General features: G+C 38.2%; 1 protein-coding gene across 1 annotated transcript in view; it reads left to right on the top strand.

The window, feature by feature from the left end:
* The window catches only part of LOC104278284 (monofunctional C1-tetrahydrofolate synthase, mitochondrial-like), a gene marked incomplete at both ends in the record, with an annotated part of 64,948 nt that extends 42,828 nt beyond the window's left edge, over positions 1–22,120 (top strand). The window contains 5 exons of the mRNA XM_009875209.1: positions 1,646–1,748; positions 5,062–5,138; positions 8,610–8,750; positions 16,753–16,821; positions 22,009–22,120. Coding sequence (XP_009873511.1) covers positions 1,646–1,748; positions 5,062–5,138; positions 8,610–8,750; positions 16,753–16,821; positions 22,009–22,120 — 502 coding nt within the window. The remainder of the gene's footprint in view (positions 1–1,645; positions 1,749–5,061; positions 5,139–8,609; positions 8,751–16,752; positions 16,822–22,008) is intronic.
* Between the last annotated feature and the right edge of the window lie 3,284 nt (positions 22,121–25,404).

Genomic DNA, 25,404 nt, shown 5'->3' with positions numbered 1-25,404 from the left:
TGGTAGAGTGGGGAGGAGAATTGAAGAAGCTTAAGATAAGAACAGTTTAATAATTGAAATAAAAATTAAATACAATAGTAATAGTAATAATAATAGCAATAATAATAGCAATGATAATTGTAATGAAAAGGAAGACACAAAGAGAGTGAAATCATAACCAGTAAATACAAGTGATGCACAATGCAATTGCTCACACCCACTGACCGATGCTCAGCCAGTCCCTAAGCAGCGATCTGCCCCTCGTGACCTCCTCCCCCAGGCTGTATGCTGGGCATGACGTCATATGGCATTGAATATCCCTCTGGACAGTTTGGCTCAGCTGTCCTTGTTCTGTCCCTTCCCAGCTTTCCGTGCCTCTCCAGCCTTCTCGCTGGCAGTGCATGAGAAGCTGAAAAATCCATGACTTCGTAAAAACAGGACTTAGCAACAACTGAAAACGTCAGTGTGTTATCAACATTGTTCTCGTACTAAACCCAAAACACAGCGCTGTACCAGCCACTGGCAAGAAAATTAACTCTGTCTCAGCTGAAACCAGGACATACAGGGTTACATTTTTTTCAGAACATGACTATTAAGAATGAAACTTCTCCCTTACATGTGCAGTTTGGGTTTGTAATTACCAAAGGTCCCATGCAAAATTTTTTTCCTTATCTAACATCAGGAACTACCTTTCTTATTCCCCTACTCCTCAGCTTATTCCTCTGGCGTGCAGAAAGTCTTTGGGTACCAGGTGTCAAAACTTGCAAGCTGTTCACGACAGCTTTTTGCCCTTCTTAGTACAGTGGGAAATGCCCCAATTTGAAAACATCCCTCACAGTTTGACAGACCAATTTTCAGAAAGGAACCTCACAGAAAGGGTTTTAATACTCTCAAAAGGATGTCCCCAGCTTTCTAGAAATAACTGTTGGTTTAAATAGGGAAGTAACTGTGGTAGCTCTTTTGAGTTATTTTTATACTTTTATTTTTGCTTTATTTTTTAGTTCTGAAGTGTAAACATGTTGGTTAATTTGCTGAGGAATGCTTTCTAATGCCAGAGAAAATTAAGTTTTGGGTCATGGGTTGTTCTCTTCTTTAAGATTACAGTTCTTAACCACAGTTTTCTGATCAATCTTTATGTAGATTCGCTAAAAAAAAAAAGGTTTAGTGTTGCTGAAATAATAAATCTGTAACAGCCGGGAGGTAATGTCTCATTCATTATAAGTGACTGAGTTTATAGATGATAGGCTCTTAAAGCATATTTTTTTATTTCATTCAGAGATGTTTCACACGAGACAACACATGGGCCTTTTGAAGATTTCTGCAAACCAGAGCAAGCAAATAATTGTCTTTTTATTAGTAACTGATAATGTTGAATTTTTTCTTGGTTTACAGTAAGAGTTTCTTCTGTGTAAGAAAGAGATTGTTGATTTATTGGCCTATGAATATTTCTTCTTTTTTGTTTCATTTCATAATCTATATATGCCCCTATTTTAGTAACAGGTGATTTCTGAAGTGCTTTTTTGGGAGGGTTTTTTAAAAGTTTTGGTCCTGACGTGCTTCCTTCCAAAATCCTTATTGAAAATGGGGGTGATAAATCAGAGCAGCTATACCTTTTGAAGCAAAAAAGCCACTTCATTTCGATTCTTTAACTCTTTTTTTTGCATAGAGGCTGGGAATAAACAAGACTGATCCTGGGACTCTAACAGAAGAGGAGATCAGCAAATTTGCACGCCTTGATATTGACCCATCTACCATAACATGGCAAAGAGGTATGTAGTCAGAAGGCCTCACTTCAGGTTAGATTTAGTCACAATCACAATTTGCTTATTTTTACCTGAATCAGGGCTGTTTTTACTCTCTGTAAGAACAAGCCATTTGTAAAAATGTGGGTACATAACAAATTTGGGTGCAGTGTGTTGCTCTAAACTTGGCCGAGTATCTGCAGTAACCCAAGAACTTTACTGATATTCTGAAAGATAGGTTGCTCTGACAGTTTAAGTACATCCCTTATCTCTCTCACATTAGTACATCTTAAAACATGTGAAAGTGTTTTTTCTGTGGATTTTACAAATCTTTTCCATTCTTTTCTTAACCATATCTATTATGAGTTTAGATTTGGACTTATTCTACCTGATTTTGGTCCTCCCCAGCTCAGGAGTCTGGATAGCTCAGAGACTAAACAGGCCTCAGGGGTTATGTGTTTTTCATATTTTTGAAGTGTTCATTGCTGTTTGCTTTGTTAGGAAGAAGATGTCCAAGATGTACAATTTCAGCTATGTATGCCAAGCAAACCAATATCTACTCTCACGCCCTTAGACAACTCTACTCTGCATTTTCCAGTCCTAGTGCTGGGTTAAATTTCAGTGTTTACTTCAACTTCTGTATCTCTCTTTTTTAAGCAAGTAAACTCTGCGTAAAGTTTTTGAGCTCTATTCCACTGGATTTTATTTTCTTCCCAAGTTCTCAAACACAGAAGTTATTAGTTCAAAGTTGTTGTTAAATAGAATGTAGTGTGATGCTCAGGTAAATCGGATGAATCTTTTGAGAAGTGAGGAGTTTTGGCCATTGTTTACTATGACCTTTGTGTGCATGTCATCTCAGATTGGGACATTTTTCTCCAGGTAATACTGAGTCATGTGGCATAAGATGTTTTTTATTAGTCACAGAGCGTGTCTGTAAGAGACCTGTATTAGGATGAAGAAGTAATATAAATATTTAGTGTAATATGACCCATCCTTTTTATCAGCACGGGCTTCGGAGGAGGCAGCATTACTCAACAGCTGTTAACCTCAAGTGAGTTATTTAATTCATCTCAAACGATGTTAGTGAACTTTCTATTCCACACAACTCTGTATGATGTACATATCTTAAACATTTTGAGTTATTAGGAATCTTTTAGATAACTTGGAAAATGTTCTATTTGGGACTGTTTCTGCAATCCATATGTCTGTGAAGCTTGTTACAAACCAGGGAATTTGTGGGGCAGAAGAGAAAGCTATCAGATGTTCTTAAAATTAATTTCAGTCAGGATATGTTTCCTTAGAAGTGTCACAAGCTCAGACTTCATTGTCATTGTGTACTAACTTGAACCAGGTACAGCATGCTGAAAAGAAGGAAAGCTTCCACCTACTTACTCTTCCTCTGGTATTCAGATCCTATTTATATCTCTAGCAGTTAAGGAAGTAGATACATTAAACCTAACACTTGGTTGAACCTAAACTTTCCTGGAATGTTTACTTTGGGTAAGGAAAAGGGAAAATTTGGAGAAGGAAAAATTGCTTTTGTCGCAAAACCAATTATTTCTTATTGGACTATTTCTAAGTGTAGCTATTGGAGTCTTCCTAGAGAATTAATTCTGACTGTGATGAGAAAGACGGTGTATGCCAGTGATGAGAAAGGGTGGGTCAGGCTGTTCAGATTGCAAGATCTCACTGGGAAGAACCAGATAAAAAGCAGCCCACTGGCTGTCCAAACTGGTGGGAAGGCTAGTTCCTACTCTCATCAGTGCTTGACTTGGCAGGAAAGATATTTAGGTGTGCTTAAGTCTGCTCATGAGGCTGAACTTCCCAGGAAGAGAAAGGGTAAGTTTGTGCTTGAGAAGATCAGCTTGCCATATGGCTTCATGGCAGCATATGGTGCCACAGCTTGGTGCGAGGCTGCCACTTCCACGTACCGGGCTCTGTTCTGCACTTTCTGCCAGTACTGTAGTATTTTGGAATATCACTGTATATAAATAGAAACCAAAATGAGTTAGCTAAATCTGTATTACACCATCCCTTAAATGGAATTCCTGAAGAAATTAGGGGCCTAAATACCATGTAGGGGGAAGAAGGCACGTATGGTATTTACAACAGCTCCATGAGAAATGCCCAGAAGGGGGAAGTAGCTTAAACCTTGTTTTTCTCCCAGCTCACTCAATTCAAAACAATTCAAAGTCCTTCTTGTTCTTGGGTAGTTATGTTGTCCTTTTGTGTATAGACAATTTTGTTAGTCTCCAAAAGCAGCAGACAAAGTGGGAGGGGGTAATTTCTCTGACCTTCAGCACAGACAACTTCTCTGCAGGTTCCTTGATTATCTGCTTCTATAAGAGCAGGGCTCAAACCTACATATACCACAAGATTGACATGATTGCCACGGTACAGGCTGAACTGACCAAGAGTACCTCCCACCCTTTCTTTAAGGATTCATGCAAACTGAACCATTTGTAGGGTTAAAGAGCCCATGAGAAAGAGGGCGCCTCTTTTCGCATTCTGTAGGCATTGCTGTTCCTGTGAAGGAGAAGTCTTGGAGTTCAGTTTCTTTTTCTAACAAATGGAAACATCCTACTGATGTTTCTTCCTAAGAAGCGTCTTGATCGGTTGCCAGCAGATGAGAGAGCTCTTCGATACTTCTCAGTCCTTCCTTTTGGTTCATACAAATCCATGTTTGTAGCACAGAATTGGAGAACTTGGCTTACCATGATTGTTAGTGAAGCTAGCAATTCCAGAGGATGGTTTAGACATGCCCTTGCAGTACCGTAAGTGTTCCTAGATTAGAAATACAGTTGTTTGAAGTTAAGTAGCAGCTGGTTGATCTTGACAGTTGGAAAAAAACATCTTTGAATGCCGTGCAGCTGAATGTGGAGTTAATTACTGTGATATGCAATAAAGTGACTTGTCTGGAAGAACCAATCTGACAACATAATCATTCTTTTAAAGAGTAACAGACCAAGTTTAACCTACAACATGCAATCTTAAAAAAAATTCTTAACAAGCTAATGATGAAGCAAATGATTTGAAGTAGATATGAGATGCATTGTATCTGCTAAGACAGATTTTTCTTGTGTAGGTAAGATATTAATTTTTGTGTTAGAATATTGAGATTCTGTTAGCTTCAAATACTGTTCAGAGAAATTTCATTATTTCAACCTATCCTCTAATGGCATCAACTAGAAGGCAGAAATCAAGTCAGTGCTAATGCACTCAGGTGTGTGGCTGGCTGGTTACACTGTTCAAGCAGCTGCATCTTGTGTACAACAACAGAAAAACACAGATCCCCAAGTCCATGTTAACATGGTTTCCTCTTACTGTTTCCTTATTTCAGTGGTGGATACAAATGACCGATTCCTGCGCAAAATAACAGTTGGGCAGGCAAATACAGAAAAAGGATTTGTCCGTCAGGTATGTAAAGGCAGTTAATATACCACATTCTGGACAGACTTTGCCTTAGAGGCTGAGAGATGTTTCTGCAGTTCTTTCAGCATACTTCTTTGAATTGAAATGCTAGTATCTGCTGCTGGTGTATAGTATTCCTAGAGTGAAACTCATTTTGTTAGTGAGTAACCAAGTCCAAAGTTTCAGAGATGAAAACTGATACATATTCTACAGTGTGTTGAAAGCACTTGAAAAAATTGTATGTGCTCAACATTGTCATCCTATAAAAGGTGCCCTTATGCCCTCATAAGGTTGATTTGTATATTTTTCTTACTTTTTTTAAGTACCTCAAGCTATTTCTGTGGTATTTATATAATTTGAATTACATTTAAATTTAATGTTACAAAACTGGGGGGAGGGATGGGTTGTGTGTTTTTGGTCCCATAGTTGAGGACTGGAAATGACCATTAGCTTTTTATTCAGAGTTTTTCATTTCCCTGTCATGCTTCTCAGCTTTGGGATCTAAACTGTAAGAAGTTTGAGCATGTGCTTAATTTTAATTTGTTGGCTTGAAGGGACAGACTTTCCCAAGTCAGACTTTCCAAGACTAACTTTTCCAAGTCAGACTTTCCCAACACTATCTGAACAACTGTTCCTGGTGTCATGTGGGTAAATCCATTTCTGAAACAATGCCGTATGGAGCAGCGGTACCAAGTAGGACAAACTCATTATGATGATGTGGAGTTGCTCCTAATTCAGTGAAGATCTTGTAATCTCGCACTATGGATCATGAAATTCATGAGGTTGTAACCATTATGAGGTGAAGACCTGTTGTGACAGAGATAAGGCTTACATTCACTTTGGAAAGCCTATCTTTAATATTACTTCATCATTTCAGACCTCATCTAGGCTTTGTGCCTAAATAAAGAGACAAAAAATAGTGCTAATATTTTTGCTCAATCCAGCAGGTAAACCAGCAAACTGGAGAGAATTTGAAAGAGAAATTACAGAATCGTAGAAAGGTTTGGGTTGGAGGGGACCCTAAAGATCATCTAGTTCCAACCCCTCTGCCATGGGCAGGGACACCTCTCACTAGAAATGCTCACTTGTTTTGGTTTTGGACACACAGGGTAGAGACTTTCCTGTCTATGACTTACAGAAAACTCAATATTGGCTCATACTCATCTCTGATAATGGGCTTGGACTACAAAATATTGTACTTGGTACAAGTTCCTTCAACACTTGAGATACATTCCTGTGTTTAGATTTGTTTCAATGACTCTGTATGATTATTAGCTTTGAGCCAAGTTCTGCTGGCCTTATTGTACAACATTTTACCACCTTAGTTGTACTGCTGAGTTAAATGTGGGTTGTTTTATTACAGAGTGCTAGTTGACATATGACTGTCAAATGTTGCTTCTGTACTGTTTTGGCTATAACAGCCTTGATGCTTTCAATTTCGGTATGTTGGACAGATGCGTATCCGTTCACATTTTAACGTGGACTTAGTGACTTGAGAAATAGAGCAAACAGTTAGGAAAATTCATTTGAGAGCCTAGCCAGAGATCCAGAGAAAACAGGACTTCATAGATAACAGATGCATTTTATAAATATTTGGAGTGATGTTCTAGCACTCTTAAAATCAATGACACCTGTGTAAAATGGCAGAGCACAGCAGGCACAAAAGTCTGCATTTTAATGAACAGGGATGCTGTGGTTTCCAAAGAGTATTACATGACTGATGCCCTTGATCCTGCAATTGAATCCATGTGGGTGGATCCTTTCATCAATAGAGAACTGACTTTACAGCTAAGGCTTCTGTCAGCACTTCATAGGCGTATAAAAGTTATTAGAATTAAAGTAGCACCTGCTACCACGGTCTTTTTGCCTGTTTTTTCCAGTTAAATATTATGTCACTCTTTGAGCATCTACCTGGGATTGTTTTTCCTGTCCTTTTGAGTTTACATAGAAGCAATGTTAATAAAAGCTTCTTTTTGGGTCTTGTGATAAACATTCTGAAAAAGTTAGATAATATTCCAGTGTATGGGTTGGGCATGGATTTTGCAGTTTTCCTGTTTTACATGTGCTGCAATGACTTACTGGGGGCATTCTAAACTTCAGTAAAGTTTGTAGCATCCATGTCATTGCAACATTAATAATGTTTGTTGTGCACTCATCTATTTTGTTATATATGGAACTGCTTCCAGGGAATGCTCTGTAACTCTAGCATTTCATTGGAATCCCTATGATGAAAATCTCATTTACGGGATTATTTCTTGTATTCCATGGTATGTATCTCTCCCTGTCTGTGCTCAATGGAGAAAGGTGCTCAGGTGTCTTCAGAAGTTTTGACTAAACATGCAATTATATAGAAGTCAGCTCTGAACAGAATCTAAAAGCAGGTACATATTTTAAAAAAGGGCAGAAGCTATTAAAGTAGTAAGCAAATGGATAGGATTGCTAAGGTAGATGTTGAACAATTCTCTGTGTAGATGCTTCTTAAAAACAGGCAAAGTCCTCAATTTGAACAGATTCCTCTGCTGTTTGTCAGCATGGGTTACATCGGATAGAAGCCTGCAGCTTTTTTTACATAGGTAACAGTAGGATGTCAATTGCCTTTTTTTTTTTTCTTTCAGTAGGCTTTAATTGCTGGAGATGGAGACATTACAAAAGAAACTGCAGGTTTTTTTCACCCCCAACATTGCATTCCTATCACATAATACATTTGCCTTTCTTCTCTGTTTACATCTGACAGTGTGTGGCCTGGGCTTTACTGTTAGTAAATTAGTACAAATACTGCTAATGTACACTGCAAGCTATTAAAGAAAAGAAAGGACCACAGCTTATGTTGTGCTGAAGCACTGCACACTATGGATGTTTTTCGACAAGAGCAGTAGAACTGATGCCATGCGTCATTGTTGGGGTTTTTTAAACTCACGTATTTGTTAATTTTTCTTTTACAAAGGGAGACAAAGATGTATTTTACATCATCATAGGTCAAGCACAAGACCTAGCAGCATAGACTCTAAATTGTGAGTTTATGTAAAAGAAGGATGATCAGATGTAACAAGAATGTTTCTGAAACTAGAATAAAAACTTTTGGAAAGCATTACAGAAAAAACCCCACAGCTCCACAACGTTGTGCTCGTGCCAGCAAAGCTCAAAACACATCTGGTGATTTTCTTTTTTGCCACAGAAAAAAAAAAATCTTGGTCCTCAGGGAGCTTCTGCTAAGGATAATATGAGCCATGGGGCTAAGCACTCTGCAAGACTGGTCCCCAAGTAAATGAGGTGTAATGGAGAATGTTAACGAAGGAATATAAACAAAGTGTTTGAAGTTACTCTAGTCTGAGTAATCTCAAAAGCTGTAGGCTACAATTTAGAACTTGTTTGAATTCCAGTGTGAAATCCATCTTTTCTGAGTCTATTCCTGATAAATCCCTGTGAGTGTTTGACCTAACTTTGATTTGGTTCATGATTCTCTTTTCTATTTTACAGGCTCAGTTTGATATTGCTGTTGCAAGTGAAATTATGGCCATCCTGGCACTTACTACCAGCCTTCAAGATATGAAGGAGAGACTGGGGAAAATGGTGGTGGCTAATGACAAGAAAGGAGAACCAGTAACAGCAGAAGATTTGGTATGTTCAGTGCGCTGTAGACCTGTGAGTAACCTCTGATGCTTTTCTTTTGCCTCTTGAAGCATGAAAAAGGCTGAGGCATGCCAAGGATTTTGCTTTGAACAGCACAGTCAGATATCGAAGAAAGATCATCTTCTGGGCCAAAACTTCCTTGCAATGAGAACAAGATGTAGAAGTCATTCTCCAACTCTCTGGTAACATCTGGTTCAGGAAGTGTCTGGTCTCCATAACCTACCTGGCTACATATCTGCGATTCTTAAGGCAAACAGATTTGGTGCTGGAGGGAACCAGAGTGCGGGTTCCTATTTGAGAGCTGGTTATGTTTGCTACTGTGCTTGTAAAGTGTGCTCAGACGTTAAAATGATGGTTACCACATGAATGCATGTGCCACTAAATCAGAACAGAAACAAGCTATTCTTAGTTCATGAGACAGGGTTATCTCTTCACATCATTAAGACTTTTTCTTCCTTATCTTCATTAGTTGGCTACTGTTTGCTCATTCCCTACTTCACCTTCTGAAAGAAGTCCTTATGTTCTTCCTTTATATGAAATTCTAGCCCGTATAGCCAGGCAGTGAACCAGTAAACAGGAGCTGAAAGTTCACACGTTTGCGTGTGGCAGGCTGTGGTGCAGCCAGAAGCTACCAGATAACCCTTACAATCCAGCTGTATACCAGGAGTAGGCTCACTGTGATTGGTACTAGTTTGCTGTAATGTTACATTGCTTGACTTTTGAAGCCTAACTGCCAAATTAAGTTCATATACTGCAGATTGACAGCACACTGTAAATACAATAAATGTGATACTGCTCTGCTTTTATGCTTTTTTGTCATCTAAATCTGTCCTTGTAACAAATGTGATGTCTTTGAGTTGTGCTTTCATGCCACTCTGCTGGCAATGACTGTATCACACAGACTATGTGTGTTTTTTCCTGTTTGTCCCTTTTATGTAGACATCTGCGCAAGCTTACAGCCTTTTTGAAATGAGCAAAGGAACCAGTATCCTGCCTTGTCAGCAAAGACAGCAAATCCACAAGCCAGGGATACCTTCTCAGCCCTAATGAATTCCAGATTAATAAGGAAATGAAAACGTACTATCTTGTTTGCCTGGATTTAAGATTGAAATTAAGATAAGCATACCAAAATTTCTAAGTACAGTCATCATTAAAATTCTAAGGAAGTCAACTACTCCCAGTTATGCACGAGACATAAAGAACTGCATTTAATATTCTAGCTCTTGAAGTTCTGATTTTCTTTTTCAATTGCATAACTTTGTTTTGGCCAAATGGACAGGAGCAGGGAATGAGTTACCTTCTAATGCATATGCAAAAACTTCAAAATAATTCAGTGTCAGAATTAAGACTACTTGTGAAATACATGATTTTAATCTTGATGCTACTTTTGAATGAAAGTACTTCAGTGTCTTAATGTTGCCAAGTATTTAACCTGTCTTTGACCACTTAATGCTAATCAGCTTGATGAATGAGAGCAATTGCTTTTCTGTAGTCTGTTTTATCTATAGTTGCTCTTTGGAAATAACATGTTAGGGCTGAAATTATGAGCAGCACACGAAGAACTAATTTATTTTTTTTCATTATCTCCCTAAAATGAAAGTACTTCTCAGCAAAATCTCTGTTATTAATTAATTTTTCTTTGGCCTTATTTTTAAACAAACTTCTAGCTTAGCGTCTCAATCATTTGATAGTTTCACTTGCACTGAACATATGTTTCTAGTTCTTCTTTAAAGCAGTGTTCTACTGCCCAGAAAAAGTGTTCATCACAATGTCAAGGATGTGTATTGTAACCATCTGCAGTTATGCTGCTGCATTCTTTTTCTTCCTCAGGTTCTCCATACCATGCACAGGCAGGGCTTCAGTGCATGTCGTGATTGTGAAGTGCAGAAACTCCTGCTTCTTTTGTTGTGGAGTGTGTTACAAATGAGGATGAGAACTGTGGGAGGAGCAGGAAGGCCGTTTCATGGTTAAGGCAGAAAAGTACCTTTCTGGAGAGTTGAATTCTATTCCTGTGCTTTTCACAAAGCTTATGTGTGATGCTGTGTCCATACAAATGGACTCTTACAGTACCTGCATGAGGAGTTACACCTTTCTCAGTCTGGTTTGATACCCAGGAGCATGAGACAGCTGAAATCTGTGCAAAGAGTGAAACACCATCAAGAACTCTGAACTAGGAGAAATTATTTTATATTATCTTGGTTGGAGCATCCAAAGTTGGTGAATACTTTTGAGTTTGATCCTCATGTGTGCCTGTTTCTCTTCTGAAAACAAGAACAATTGTTCATTTCTGCAGACTTACTAATATTGATGAAGAAGTCAGATGCCATGGTGCTGGGATCTAAGAAATGTCAAAAAAGGAAGCTAGTAGTGGATTTTCGTACTAAGATTTCTTTATCAAATTAAATACTGCTTGATTTGTATAAAGGGAGAGAGCTTGTGAATAACTTTATACTGCACTTGTGAAAGTGTGCAGTATAAAGTTGAATCTTTCATAAACAATAGCGGGAGATGTATAATCAAAGACCATATCATGTCATAATTCATATATACAAAGAAGACAAATTTCAGTTCTGTCAGGTGGCATTTCATCTCTGTTCCCATTTTTTTTCCCTGCCAGTGGTCAGTCTGTTTGAACATCTTGCAACTAAACCTACCATTTCTAGACTTCAAATGCAGTGTCTCCTCTTCCCCCTGCTGTTTGTGCTGCCTATGTTGTTACTATTCTTCTGCAAGCCCAGCTTTTGACTTCTCTTCATTTGGACTGCATGGGATGTATATCTTCCTGGTATGTGTTAAAAGAGGATTCCTGTAGGATCCACCCTGAGCTTTTGCTTGTGGTCCAGCTGTCTAGGCATAGAGCTGGTACAGGTTGTAGATACAGTTGTTACACCCCCGGCTATAAGCACTGCGCAGCTAAAGCTTTCTGGGCAGGATAGGGCAAAGCTAAGCATTCACTAATGAGTATGTCAACTGTAATTTTTGTTTTCCCAAGGTCTGTATTTTGAGCAAATTTTCAACGTGGTAAGATGTTTGATGTGAAGCCGTTCTCATCCTGAATTTTCATCCTTCTTTCAAATCAAGGTCGCAGAGGAGGTAAAGCTTTATAGCTTAGAAAGGAAAGATTGCAAGACAAGTGAACGCAGGAAGAACAATATGCATGGTTTTCTCATGCTCTCCATCCAGGAACAGTTCAGTCATTTTGACTTAAATTTTCGTAAACCAAAATGAAGTTTAAACGCTTGAATCTATCATAGCTGCTTGATATGGACCATTTAAGCCCAAAGAACTGCAATTCCGTATAGTTTTAACAAATTTTAAGGTCAGCTTTATCATGGGAAGTACCACACAACCTGAATAATGGCTGCTGGTCGGTCCTACCGGTCACTGAAGAAAATTGTAGGGTTCATTTTTTTATGTACTACTCAGACTGAATTTATGCAAGTTTGAATGTTTGACACTAGTCTTTAGCTCATTGTAACCTGTGTGAACCAAAACCACTAAACCCTTCTCTGTGATTTATTTCCAGATGTCACACAATATACCTCACAAAAACACAATCGCTCTTAATTTTGACTTTATATGCAATATATTTATAATAATTCAATAGTAAAATGTAAAATACACTAGTAAAACCTAAAATACACATCAGCAGATATAAACCAGATGCAGAGGCAAGCTAGAAGTAATAGAAAAAAGATAAATTGAGTATTTCATGAATTGAGAAGACTCCTACCACAAGAGTAATGGATTAAATATCTATCCTCTGTAATGGAATATACCGAGGTCTTTGCCAAAATGTGGTGCTCATTGTACAGTATTTTGAAGACTGAATTGGTTTTTAGCTTTTACAATGTAGTGGAGTTTTGATGGACACATGCCATATCTTTATGTGAAATTAAATGGGTATGTATGCCCTGGATCAATAATTCAGCAGCTATGAAAAACCTTAAACAAATATGTCACTATTTTTTTAAATAAAACTTCTTCTCAGCTTACTTTCTGTCTCATGCTGTTAGATTTCAATAATTTCAGGACCAAAAAAAATAGCTTTATATTTACTTTTATAACTGATCTGTCAGCTGAATATATTTTGTTCTCTGGTTCATGAGAAACATTGTGTACATACTCTGCTTTAAACACAAGTAGTTGCAGTTCATCTCAGCATATGATTTAGGGCTGAGTATTTTACAGAACTGGTATTATCATTTTGTTAGAGGTTACAGTTTCAAATGAAGGGAAGTTACAAGTACTTCATTATTTTTCTTATAAAGGGTTTTTCTTTGCCCTTCAGTCTTATTCATTGCACAGTAGTTGCTCTCAATCATATTCCTTGTCATCTAATGTTGGCTTTCATTTCCACTCTTGATAGACTTCAGAGACTGCTCCACTGGAAGTTGCTTTGAAAGTATTTTCGATTTTCATCTAAGTTTTCTTTCCTGTGTCATGTGTGTAGTTTATTTTGTGCTTTATGATCTTTACTGTCCTGGGGAGCAAACCTGTCCTGGCGGCTGGTGGGTAGATGGAAGGAGTATCGTTTTCAGAAATACATGGGATCAATTCCAGGAGGGAACCCAGGCAAGTTGGAGTCCTACTTCTTTCTTCTGACAGTGAGTTAGTGGAAAGCTAATGATCCTTAGGCTCTCACATGCTTAATTCATGTCTAAGTCTCTAATTCTTTTGTAAAATATTTAACTACCTTCTCTGAATTAGAAGTGGTAACCTAATTCCTTAAATAGCTTTGAGAATCAGATCCAGGACTTTGAGCTGTTTGAATTGTATGCTAGCTGCTTGGAGGACTGGGGGTATGAAGGAATGAAAAAGTTATTCTGACAGAGTCATCTCAGATAGATATGAAAATGTTATTGGCTGTTTAGCTTTTAAAGACTGTTGTTGACCCCAAAGCTGTTAAAGAACTGTGGAAGGCAGATGGACCTGATGTGTGCTAATTGGAGTCTTTGCATCTTTTTTTCCTTGCTTTCAGTGTCAGACACAGTGAATTGTGGCCAGAATGCATACCTAATATGGCTGAAGTATCCAAAAACTTAAAATTCATAGAAAGTATTTTTTGCTTCACTACTTTTATCAGACTGGTGGAGAACTATCAAAAAGCAAAGGAGGTATTATTGCCTAGGAGGGGGAGGAGAGGTGTGTCCTCATTTTATTTTGTTTTTCTTCTCACCCAAAGCCTTCTTTCCAGAAAACATGGCTTGGGTCAGCAAGTAGCTGTTTGGTTTGAATGGCCTGGTGGTCTCGTCCAGCATGAAGTAGAAGACAGAATCCCTTAACTGGACAGCTACAGGTGGTATGAGTTAACCCTTGCCAGTCCTTAGGCAGGTTTCCCAAGAAGAGCATTAGGGGTGACCAATGGCTTCTCAGGTAGTTAACCTTGCCTTTGACCAGTTGGAAGATCTGGCACAACATTTTTCATTTGGCTTTTTTTCTCCAGAAAGTTGAATAGCTGTTACAATTGCCTTTTATGTGGTAAGATCTCAGCATTCATGTGCCAAAAATTATCATCAGCAGTTTCTCTTTGCATAATGATGAATAGCTTATGCTATATGATCATGGACAAACAGAGAAAACAGGAAGAAAAAGTAAAATTAATCAACCTTTCCCTCAGATATTTCTATTACCTGTTGCCTCCTGATTATTACATGGTTTGCCTTTCTGTGAGACAGAAGATAAACAACTTTACTAGCTGATATAATTCTGTGATGCTAACAACCAATGACGTAATGATGAGCATAATTTCCTTCAGCTGGGGGTGGAAGGGGAAGAACTTTGCATCTGATCTGAGAAATTCTGTCCCAGCTGACTGCTGAATTGATAAAACAGCAGGAAAAAAACCAAAACAAAACAGGCTTATAGATCTATTCAGCAACTATATTGCAGACTGGTGTGTTTTTTTAATGAATTCATTCTGCACTATGATCAGCAGTTAAAAGAATGTGTTTGTTTTGATAAATTAGTAGGACTGAAAACTAGGGTTTAATGAAGAAATTGCTAGGATTGAAATTTGTTCCATTTCACTTTATGTTGTTAGAGCTGGGCTTGGGTATTTACTATTTTGTTTTATAAGTGCTTCAGGTTTGAAAGTGAATCAAATGAGTTTTATAAAGCAAATTGTTATATTGAACAGATTTAAAATTTAATATCCTAAGAAACACACCTGCTTTAGAAAGACTCAGAAATTCCTGAACTACAAGAAATCAAAGGCAATAACAGTGGCTGTTATTTTCCCATGGTCCTAAAAAGAAAACTCATTTATGGATAAAATATTGAAGTTACATTTTATTCTAAAAGCAGAAAATATTATGCTGGCTAAATTAACTTTTATGAAATCATTGAGATTTGTTTTGCATTTTTAAATACTTTATCTAAAATAAGTAGATTATAATCTTACCAATTAAATCAACCTATAGCTGTAAAGGAGACTGTGGAAGCGAAAAGCAATAATAATTTCATTTTTCTTTTTAACTTATTCTCCTTTTCCTTGTACTTAGACTGTCCGCTTTGGATTCAAATGGGAGTAGTTCCGTGTAGGTGCAACATAGCGTGAGGCTGCTTCTAGGGAAGTGGTGGAGACGCGGCCGTCCCAACGCACGCCTAGCACTCGGGAGTTTTCTCACGTTTTGATCCTAACTTCTAAAATATTGAGAAACAAGTTTATTCTTTACTAATTCAGAAGAGGGAGAACTATACTGTTTTGCTACCAGTTTCTCTTATTACCTTTTTGTGGGTCTGTCATGGCTTGTAGATAATGGAGGTTTAAAAAAAGCAATGAGCGAAGCAACATCTTTCCCTCCTCTCTCTGCCTTCCTTCACTCTATGCCAAGGAAACACTTGCTGTGCTTTAGTAGAAAACAGTTTTGGTTTCAGTCCATTTTTTTATGAAGCCAAATATTTTGCTTCATTTTACTCTGAAGTCTATGTTCAGATGTGTTGCTTAGAAAGTGGAAACTTGAATTTGTGTAAAATACAAACTGTACTTACTGCTTATTTTTGTCTCTCATCTGTCATTCTGATTTTCACACAGTGTTTGACTGTTCAATCAAATGAGCCACTGGTTATAATAGTAGTCCTTTTTTTTTCTGTCCATGATCTAGTTCTTTCAAATCAAAACACATTTTCTTCTCAAAATCAAAGCAATTTAGGAATAAATTTAAATACATGCTTGTGGTTTCTAGATAGCACTCTGCATGTAGTTCGATAGTGCTGTGCATACTGTAGCCATTCTTTTCTAAAATGGGCACTGGATTTTAGTGTAGATGGATGACATTACTTTCTCTTACTTTAAATACTTAAAACCAGCATTTTTTTTTTAGGGAGGAGTAAGATTTTTTTCTAACAACTAAAATGCAGCCGTTCACACAGCTCCTTTTGTCCTCTCATTATTGCAGTAAGGCACCTCTGACTTTTAATCTCATGATGTGTCTGTTATCTACCCTTAATAAACTCTGTGTCTGCTTTCATCCTGTGTCTGTTGCGTATATATTTGTACAAGTCTGGAAGAATACCCTTTCTGGTTGTTGCTAGCTATTGATTCTGTGATGAAAGAAATACATCTGTTATTTCTTTAGGGAGTTTTAGCACATTATTGCTTTCTTGCTTTCTCAGGGCTCAGTGGCCTTTGCTTTTGCTTTATCTTTTGTTCCCATGAACATCCTTATGCTGATCACTCTGTTTTTGGTCTCTCCGTAAAATAGGAAGAGTATTTACCTACTGCTTTTTAAGTGTATTCAAAGCAAAATCATTACTATTTCTGGCACACTCTGTAAATACTGTGTTAGAAGTCTTGAGTTAAAATCTAAATAAATTCTTCATGCAACACTGTAATGCTACGTGTCTGTCACAGTGTATGAGCATACTTTCTTTTCCTCCTTTTAACTGTAAGGATATTTCCCTGTTTAAAGCGTAAGCTAAAGTGTAACTCAGAAATATTGCCCCTTAGAACTGACTTCCTTAAACTGTGGACTTTCTTGTTTCTTAGGGAGTAAGTGGTGCTTTGGCAGTTTTGATGAAAGATGCGATTAAGCCCACACTAATGCAGACATTAGAGGTGAGTATGGTTTATGATACCTGCCCTTCTCCAGCTTTCAGATTCCATGTTGTGCTTGTGCTTCTCTCCAGTGACTGCACTTCCAAGGTTCAAGCTGTGGTCAAATCCACAAAGGCATTTTAGCAAATGTTCATTTCTCTATGTTAATCACAACTGTTATCTGCTTTTATACCTTTTTGGTTGGTTTTTTTTTTTTCCTTTTTTTAAGACTTTGGCTTTAGTCATAATTTTGCCCAGTGTTGCAAACAAACTGCAGTGGACTATTGAGCTGCTTCTGGGCATGCGTGTTTCCCGTCTTGCTCTTCTAGCTTCCTTTTTGTGTTTCCTTTATATGTGTGTTCCCTTGATGATTCCCACAGCCTATTTTGAGTGGAAAGTAGCTGCTTTGCTGAGGCCATTCTATTCTGTATTATGGTTTGTGCCATTCAGAAACACACGAGGGTTCATTTGCCTGTTTACGCTTTTTCAGAAGACCGCTCCCACCCATCCTATCTTGCCATAGTGCCTTCAGGGACTAAAGGAAGCTTTGCTGGCCTGTCAGAGGAATGCTATACACTTAGCCTAGTGAACTTTCTTCCAACAGCTCAAAGAACGCAGAATTGGCACAACCTAACTTTGTATCTGGGCAGCCTACTATTGCCTTCTCAGTAGGAAGCTAAATGATGAGCAATATTGATGGAGAGAGAGAGGAAGAAAAATGAGGAAATAATGAAGTAGTTTTGGAAATTAATGCATTTGAGGAAAAATTAATATATATTATTGGAAGTTTGACCATCAAAATTCCATAGCTGGGATACTTAGCAAAAACTCATGGTATGGTGAAAAGTTGAAGAATGCAGAAAGATACCAGTGCAATCCCTGGTTGGTAAAAATGCCTCATTTTCTACAGCATGTCAAAGTAATAACTACCTTTTATCTTTTGTGCTTGGATGGGGCAACCTCCTACTCTCAGGGAATAGTAGTAAAATAGAATTTACATTTATGTTATTTTACTGTAGCTGTCTTAATTATTCTCTCCTACAAAGAACATCTATTTTTTTATGAGGCTATATGAAGAATATATATGTGTGTCAGAATTTAATAGCAGAAACTGGAGGTCATATAAGATCAAGAATGTCATGGCCAGAACTGTGTGTTAAATCACCACTTGGATAACGTTGTGTGTTAAACATCAATGACAAGGTAGCTTTGATTCTGAGTATTTAGTCTGCATCACTCTATTTGCACTTTTGCATATCTATTAGAAAATAATTATTAGAAAATAATTTTGCATATCTATTAGAAAATAATGTGTCTTTGTTGTAGTGTTCTGAAAGACCATTATAAATGTCAGAAATTTCTATTGATTGATAGACATTTGGTTCTGGGACTTATGTGCTGTGGTTTTTTTTTACCTCACTGGATTTATTTATATTCATCTTTCTCTGCGATAAAATTCCTGCCTTTTATGTGGTATTCTTTTATAGTCTAATCTATGCTATGGCTGAAACCTCTGCCAACAATCATCCAATGGTATTGTGTGTTAGAAGGACCCTGACTACAGTACCCAAGGATATTTTTCCCAAAAATTTTTCTTAGAAAGTTATATTTGAAACAGCAAACAAAAGCAGCTCAGAAGATTGCTTCATGCTCCACTCTTGCCATTTGAGTCTCGAACTTTTACCACCCTTTGAATACCTGTTGGCTTACAGACTAATACAAGTCACCTATCCAAGAACAGAAATCTCCAGCTTATCTAAATCGGTTCCAAGATCGTGCTGTGCTTTGCCAGATGTGTGCCTCTTAGACTGAGTCATTGCTCTTGGGTAGAGATGCAATGGCCTATTCTGTTACTGGCCATGCTGTTGTTGCTGTTCTTGAGCCTCAAGCTTGTGTCATATCCCATTTTCTGAAGAAGTACCTTAATGTTAATAGCTTTGAGAGGTGCTATTTTCAATAGCTTCAGTTCTTCCAAAGAAAAGAAGGGGAGGGGAACAAGAATGTTATTTTGTACTGCACACTTAATGTAGTGATCTACACCTGCGAGTTTAGATCCCTCAAGATTTTAAGACAAGCTAATCTTACTGTGCCCTAAGGTGGTGGATATAATAACATCTCTTCTGCTATAGGAAATTACGTATTTATGAAGTATATGTCAACTGCGAATCTTTCTTCTTGCAAACCAGAAATTGGCAGAATTTACACCTAAATTATGCTTGAAATAATCGTAATAAGTAGCATCCAAAAGAAGAGAGACCTCTTATTATATGGGCAACATAATCCTAATCACTTCAGGGAGAACAATTTCTCAATACAAGTGTAAAGACCTTTAGCAACAGCACTGTGACTTGACAACAGTGACATCAGAAATGATCCTGTAGCTCACAGGGGGTGGAAAAACAAAAAAATGTGATTGCAGAGAACACAAATGCAGCTCAGACTGTGCCATAGACCTGTCTTGCAAGTAGGGATGAAGCTGTTCACCAGAGCAGGTCTTCCACATCACTTTAATATTGGGGAATGGCAAAAAGACTGCCTGAGGAGGAGGAGCAGGAGATCTGGATAACTTCCAGCTGATACTGACAGTTAATTTGGCATAATTTCTAAGTGACAGAGTCTGTGGGTAGCAGTGGCTGGAAGCGGCCGTTGCAGAGATAGCTGCACTCTGATCTGGCGAAGAGCCTGTAGATGGGTAATGTGTTAAGCTGTGGAGGTCTGAGGAGTTGCTTCTAAGTGCTTATGAAAGGGGAGAACAACAACCTGCTTCGTAGATTTACATTAGCTTTGTATGGGCATCTGTGTGCGCTGGAGAGGAGGTTTAGAAGTTCATAAACCAAAAATGACTGAATGCCAGTCCTGCGTGGAGCTGAACTGGCACCTTTGTCAGTGATTTTTTTCGCATGTGAACTGACATGTGCGCTTCAGTTTGCTGATTTTTTAAGAGGTTTTTTGGTGAGTTGGTTTCAGTTGCGAAGTTGCTACACTGACACCAGAAATGCTGTCTCAAAGATTTAGTGATTGACAGTAGGAATGATATGTAGAATATGTAGGAATGACAGTAAAATCAAACTGGGAAACATGGAGCGCTCCACCTACAATAAACATAGTTTTATGGTAGAACTGATATACAATGCTGTAGAATTGGTATGACTTTGAAATGATTTTGTAGTGTTTATCCATGTTTGTCTTGACAGATTTGTTCCCTTGTGATCTGATTCCTTAACATTTAGCATTTATTTATACCATGTGTAACAGAGCAGCTGCTCTATGGGATAACTCTTTGTAGTTACAGGCCGGCTGCTCTCGGATGATCTACTCATGTTACGTTTAAAGTGCCCCTCACAGTGAAGATGAGCAGAGAATAGTAATAAGTATTATAAACATCCTTCTAAAGCAGCCAGATAGGTTCAGATACTTATTGACACTCAGGGTTTATTTTCTTTTACTAAAACCTGGGTAATAGAATTTCCTGTACTGAAAACAGTCAGCAGAATGCATCCCTATGCCATTTGTTGTTTCTCCATATAGTTTATTAAGAGTGCAACAAAAATAAGTGGCACTCTGCTGAGCAGGATGGATGCGCTGACACAGAGTTACCAAAGTTGGCCTGAGAAAACGTTGTTGTCCCTGTTCCAGAGTGTGTCTGAGGCTCCCGAGATCCTGCTGGAACTCACTCCCTACAGTACCTAGACTGTATTTTTTTTCCCAAGATTGCTCTTGTAAAAAAAACCACATTCAAGTAACTCCTCCTTTTCTTCTGGGCTATTGATATTCTGAATATTGGACCACACAAGCCAAATTTCCTTCCCATCTGTGTTGTGCGGATGGACTCTTGGAAGCACGCTTGCATAGAGAATGCTCTGGGAAACTCTTCTGGTCCCTTCTCTCCACAGCTGCCACAGTATGGGCTAGGCTGCCCTCTCATCATCTGTGTTTATGCTTCCATGCATCGCAGCTGCCCATGTGCATGCTGGGCTTTAATGAGAGCAGCCCTGTAGTTGCTTGCCACAAGAAATTAAGAACTTGGAAAAATGAAATTAAACATAGTAGTAATAAAGCACAAATCAGAGTAAATCCAATGGGTTTCAATCTTGTAGCTGAAAACTGCACTCTTATTTATTTGAATGCCAGAAAGGTAAATACTGGGTTAAAGTAAAAGTAAAACTTAAGGAAGTGAAACTTAAAACTTAGTTTGGTGGAAGTGGTTTACATTTTGTTTTGTCTAAGTTATAAGCTCTTTGTGATAGGGGTAATCTTTTATTTTCATAGCACTTTCATTAGATTGATGCCTAGATACTGTAAGAAGCTTTGAAAGTATACATAGTTTGAGTTAAATGTTTTACATAAATATGTAAAATCGCAATTGATATTGCAGAATGTGGTCATTAGCAGATAAAACCCAGGAAGATAATATCCCTTTCTGTAGATGCTAATTTACTAGTTTCTTCTTTCCTTGTCATGCCTGCCACAAAAAGTAATAAGGCAGCTGAGATTTGCTTGCTGACAGATTTCCCTATGCCATTACTTTGTTAACTCTTCGCCTATCCTTTTGCTGTCTCAGGTTGTTCCCTGCTACAGAATCCCCTTTCTTCATATATTTATACTGTGTCTAGGGGAATTTGGCTTTGCACTCGGGGCTCCCAGGCACTTGGCCAGCAGCAGTGAACACTTTCCCAGTATCCAGTATCCCAGTATCCAGTATCCCCACTGCACTCCAGTCACATTCCTTCCCTTCTCCCTCCTCAGCTCCTTACCCAGTGACTCTGGCCCCTTGTTGCTTCTGCTGGCTGCTTTACCTGCACAAGAGAGGCAATTACAGTCAACGAGGAAAACAGGAGCAGATAGGGAATGGGGTAGGGCGGGAGCTGGGCTCTCTGCAGCCATGTGTTTAGTGCTGATTGTAGAATAGCACACCACTGCATTGGGGCAGTGGACATACGAAACCTCAGTACAAAATTGAGCAAGAAGTTGTGTTGAGTTACCTACAACTGTCATTCTTCTATGAATGAAACAGATTCTGCCACAGGCCTGTCAGTGAATGTGATTTCAAGCACCTGAGATGTACTTAACCCCCCCTGAATTATCTGACAGTGCTTACATGTTGCATGTGCTTTTGATTCATATATAATCTTGATTAGTCTGCAAGAGTACTGAGCTTGTCTTCTTACTTATCCATTAAATTAATGGTACATGTTTTTTATCATTCAGGGAACACCAGTATTTGTTCACGCTGGACCTTTTGCTAACATTGCACATGGAAATTCCTCTGTTTTAGCAGACAAAATTGCTCTTAAATTAGTTGGAGAGAAAGGCTTTGTAGGTAAGTATTTTGTTTATTATATTATGGTTTCTTGGTAAGTTGGCAGCGATGTAAGTGAACTGATAAAATAACAATAACAGGTGAGAATGCTACTTCATATTGTGCTAGATTTTATGCATTGTTATAAAATCTGTATACTTTTTGTTACCATATGAATCTACCTGCATATTTACAGATAGATAATAGAAAGGTTCATTATACAAAGTTTTTTCCTAGCAAAGAAGAAGATAAAGGGATATCTTCTTACAGAAATCTTAAAAAGTAAATATTAATACCAAGAAAAAATAAAGAATTGAAACCTGTTTTAGATCATACTGACTTTGAAAAAGAAGCTGAAGAAATCTGTCACTTTGATATTCTTTGAATAACAACAAAACGATTGAACAGATAGAAATCCTATTTATGTGTATTCCATTATTTTGAGGGCTTTCTTCTTTTTAAAGAATTTTGCCTTATTCATCTTTATAAAAGTAAGTTTCTGATCTCCCTAAGCATTCTGTGTCTACAAGAAATGCTCTTCATCCTTCTTTTTTTTTTTAATAGAGCAGCAAAATTATTTTTAGACACTTCTTAAGATATTATTAACAACATTAGTCAGTTCTGCTAACCTCTGCCCTTCTGATTCAGTGTAATTTGCAAAGATTGGACATTTACATGTAATTTTTTGTTAGCAAGGACATTCTTGGGAGAAGTCTGATTCAGTATTCCCTCTCACTTCTTAGGAGTAGCTAGGGAAATGCTATCTTGTGTAAGAAAATCAAGTATGACAATTAAGGTGGTGAAACATGAGGTTTTCAAGGTAGTCTGGGCGTGTGTTGTGTGTTTGTGTTTCCTTTTTAAAATGCATGATCATGTCAAGGAAAAGGGTTGTTCTCTCCAGTGTTACTGTTGTATGGGTAAAGGGTGTATTTGTTGTCCTCTAATAGTCAAACATCCATTCAGAGTAAGAACATTTTGCATTAAGAATACATTTATTTAATGATAATAGAATCCCTATTTCATTAAGCCGCGTTTGTCATTATATGGGTTTATGAAATAAGGAGCAAAAGCATTTAGGGTAGCTGATATTTTTCATAGGATGGATGTTTCATGGACTTTGTTTCTGCAGTGAGCAATCTTTTCAAGTGGGAGGTCTATTTTGTAACATCTGAATGAATGTATGTTGGCAGTAGTCTTGAGTCTTGATCCAGGTTTTGTAGCCTGAAAAGTATCACCTTGGATTTAGTTTCCCATCCATTCACTGATTCCTTCAGGCGCTGAGAGCATATCTTTGCATTTCATGCTTTTTCTTCTTTTTTTTTTTTTGGTCTTATCCCCCTGTTTGATTTTAACACTCTTTTGCTTTGTTCATCTTTGGCCCCAGTTTCTGTTTGGAGACAAAGCAGTGTAGCTGCAATAGAGGAAAACCTTTGTGTCTTGCCAGCTGAAGGCTCTTGTTCAGATTTTATTCTAAAAGAACACAAATCCCCATGAAACTGACTTCAAAATGAGACTCCCTGTGCTCTGCTGAGCAAAGAACTTCAGCATGGTTTTTAGATCCTTGTTAGATTATTCAAAGCAATAGTTCCTAGAGTAGCCTACTTAAATAAACTGTGCAGTCACAAGTGGAAATGGTTGTTCTAATGGTTGTAATTAAGCTTTATGGTTTTAAAAGAAATAGATTGTTTCCAGTTAACTAGTCAGAGCACATGGGCAGAGGCTATATGTAACACTTGCTGATTTATGAAATGCTGTCCTATCCTACCCCAGGTAACTGAAATCTAAAATGGCAGCTACAAAGAGGGCATCAGTCCACATGGAGGTCACGTCCATGCAGGCAGAGAGCCCAGTGCTTTGTGAAGCTGCACAGCAAAGCAGTCAGTGGGTACCTCCACTGCGTTCTGCTCAGCAGGGTGCCTGAGCCCCCTACGGCCTCTGAAACTCCGTGGGGAAAGCTGATCCTGTAGTCAATTCAGACAGTAGGAGTGCAGGACAGCTGTGCTGCAGTTCTGTAACTAGCTGAACAAGTTTAGTTACTCACACTTACTAAACGTACAAATTTTCACTGCTGCACCTTTCTCTCTTGCCACTGTTGTCATGTAGTTCATCCTTTCCTCACACTGGATCTGGCACGCATTAGATTCCTGTATGAGGGACTGGAGTTCATGTTTTGCTGTGTAGATTAGTTGCATAAGGAGTCCAGGAGGTGCTGGAAATAGCGTAAGGTAATGGCAGAACTGCATATCTGGGAGAGGCATTTTTGGGACCACGAGCTGTGACATTGGCTCTCAGCTTTGTGCAGCTGCATCCAAAGCAGGAACATAAGGAATCTGTGACAGAGTGTGCAATTAAATTAATTTCCTGTGTAGTAGAAAAAAATAACTTGATGTACACATGCTAGCTCACTCACTGTGAGACTGAATGATTATATAATAATAATATTTATGTATTTATTTTGTACATTTATTATTTTGTTTATATATATTTATTATTTTATTTTTTACTTAAGCCATAGTTATCTTAGAGCAGAATCTCCTACTAAGTATAGACAGTACTAAGGAGAATTGCATGGCCTGGACTTGCACCACAGTTTCACAAAAACAGATTTTATTTTTTTTTTATGTCCTGGCTTAAGCAGCCTTCTTCCTCCAGCTGCTTGTTTCCAGTCCTTTGCAACCCCTTGGTTGCCAGCACACCTGTTTAAAGAGCCACATGCTAAACTCAAGAGTCGGTCTTCATTGAAAACAACTGAAATAAAAAAATCCCCTTCCTTCTCCTCAGAGAGTCGTTGAGCAAACAGTTATATGTGCAACAGGAAGAGAATGGGATAATGCCATATAAGATGGGGATTTTGCTGAAATTGGTATTTTTAATATTATAGCCTCATTTGGAACTTTAAAAGTGCCAGTAAAGGTACTGTGGATGCACTGGCTAATCAGACTGAGTCTGCACTGCCAGAACAACTAAGCCTGTCTCCTTTCTCAGCCTGTGCTCAATTGTTTTGCACGACATCCTGGCAAAAACCTATTGCACTTTTTGTTGGCTTAGTTTTCTGCTGACTTAACACAGAAGCAGTTCAGCTCAGAGTCACAAAAACACCAGAGCTGGTGCAAGGGAGGGTTAGTTAGGACAGCCAGCAGCGAAAAATTAATCTGCTGTGTAGATCCCACTGTTTGTGTGACCGTGTGCCACGGCCAAGGCAAAAAAAAAGAAGAAAATCCTTAAAAATGTTCTTTTTGAATTTATTTTTAAACCTTACTTTCTCTATCTGGTCCGCGTCGCCTGTTTCTCTGCCTGCTCTGCAG

Source organism: Apaloderma vittatum, unplaced genomic scaffold, assembly GCF_000703405.1.
Source record: "Apaloderma vittatum isolate BGI_N311 unplaced genomic scaffold, ASM70340v1 scaffold18728, whole genome shotgun sequence".
Taxonomy (NCBI): domain Eukaryota; kingdom Metazoa; phylum Chordata; class Aves; order Trogoniformes; family Trogonidae; genus Apaloderma; species Apaloderma vittatum.
This window is presented reverse-complemented; position numbering and strand designations above follow the sequence as displayed.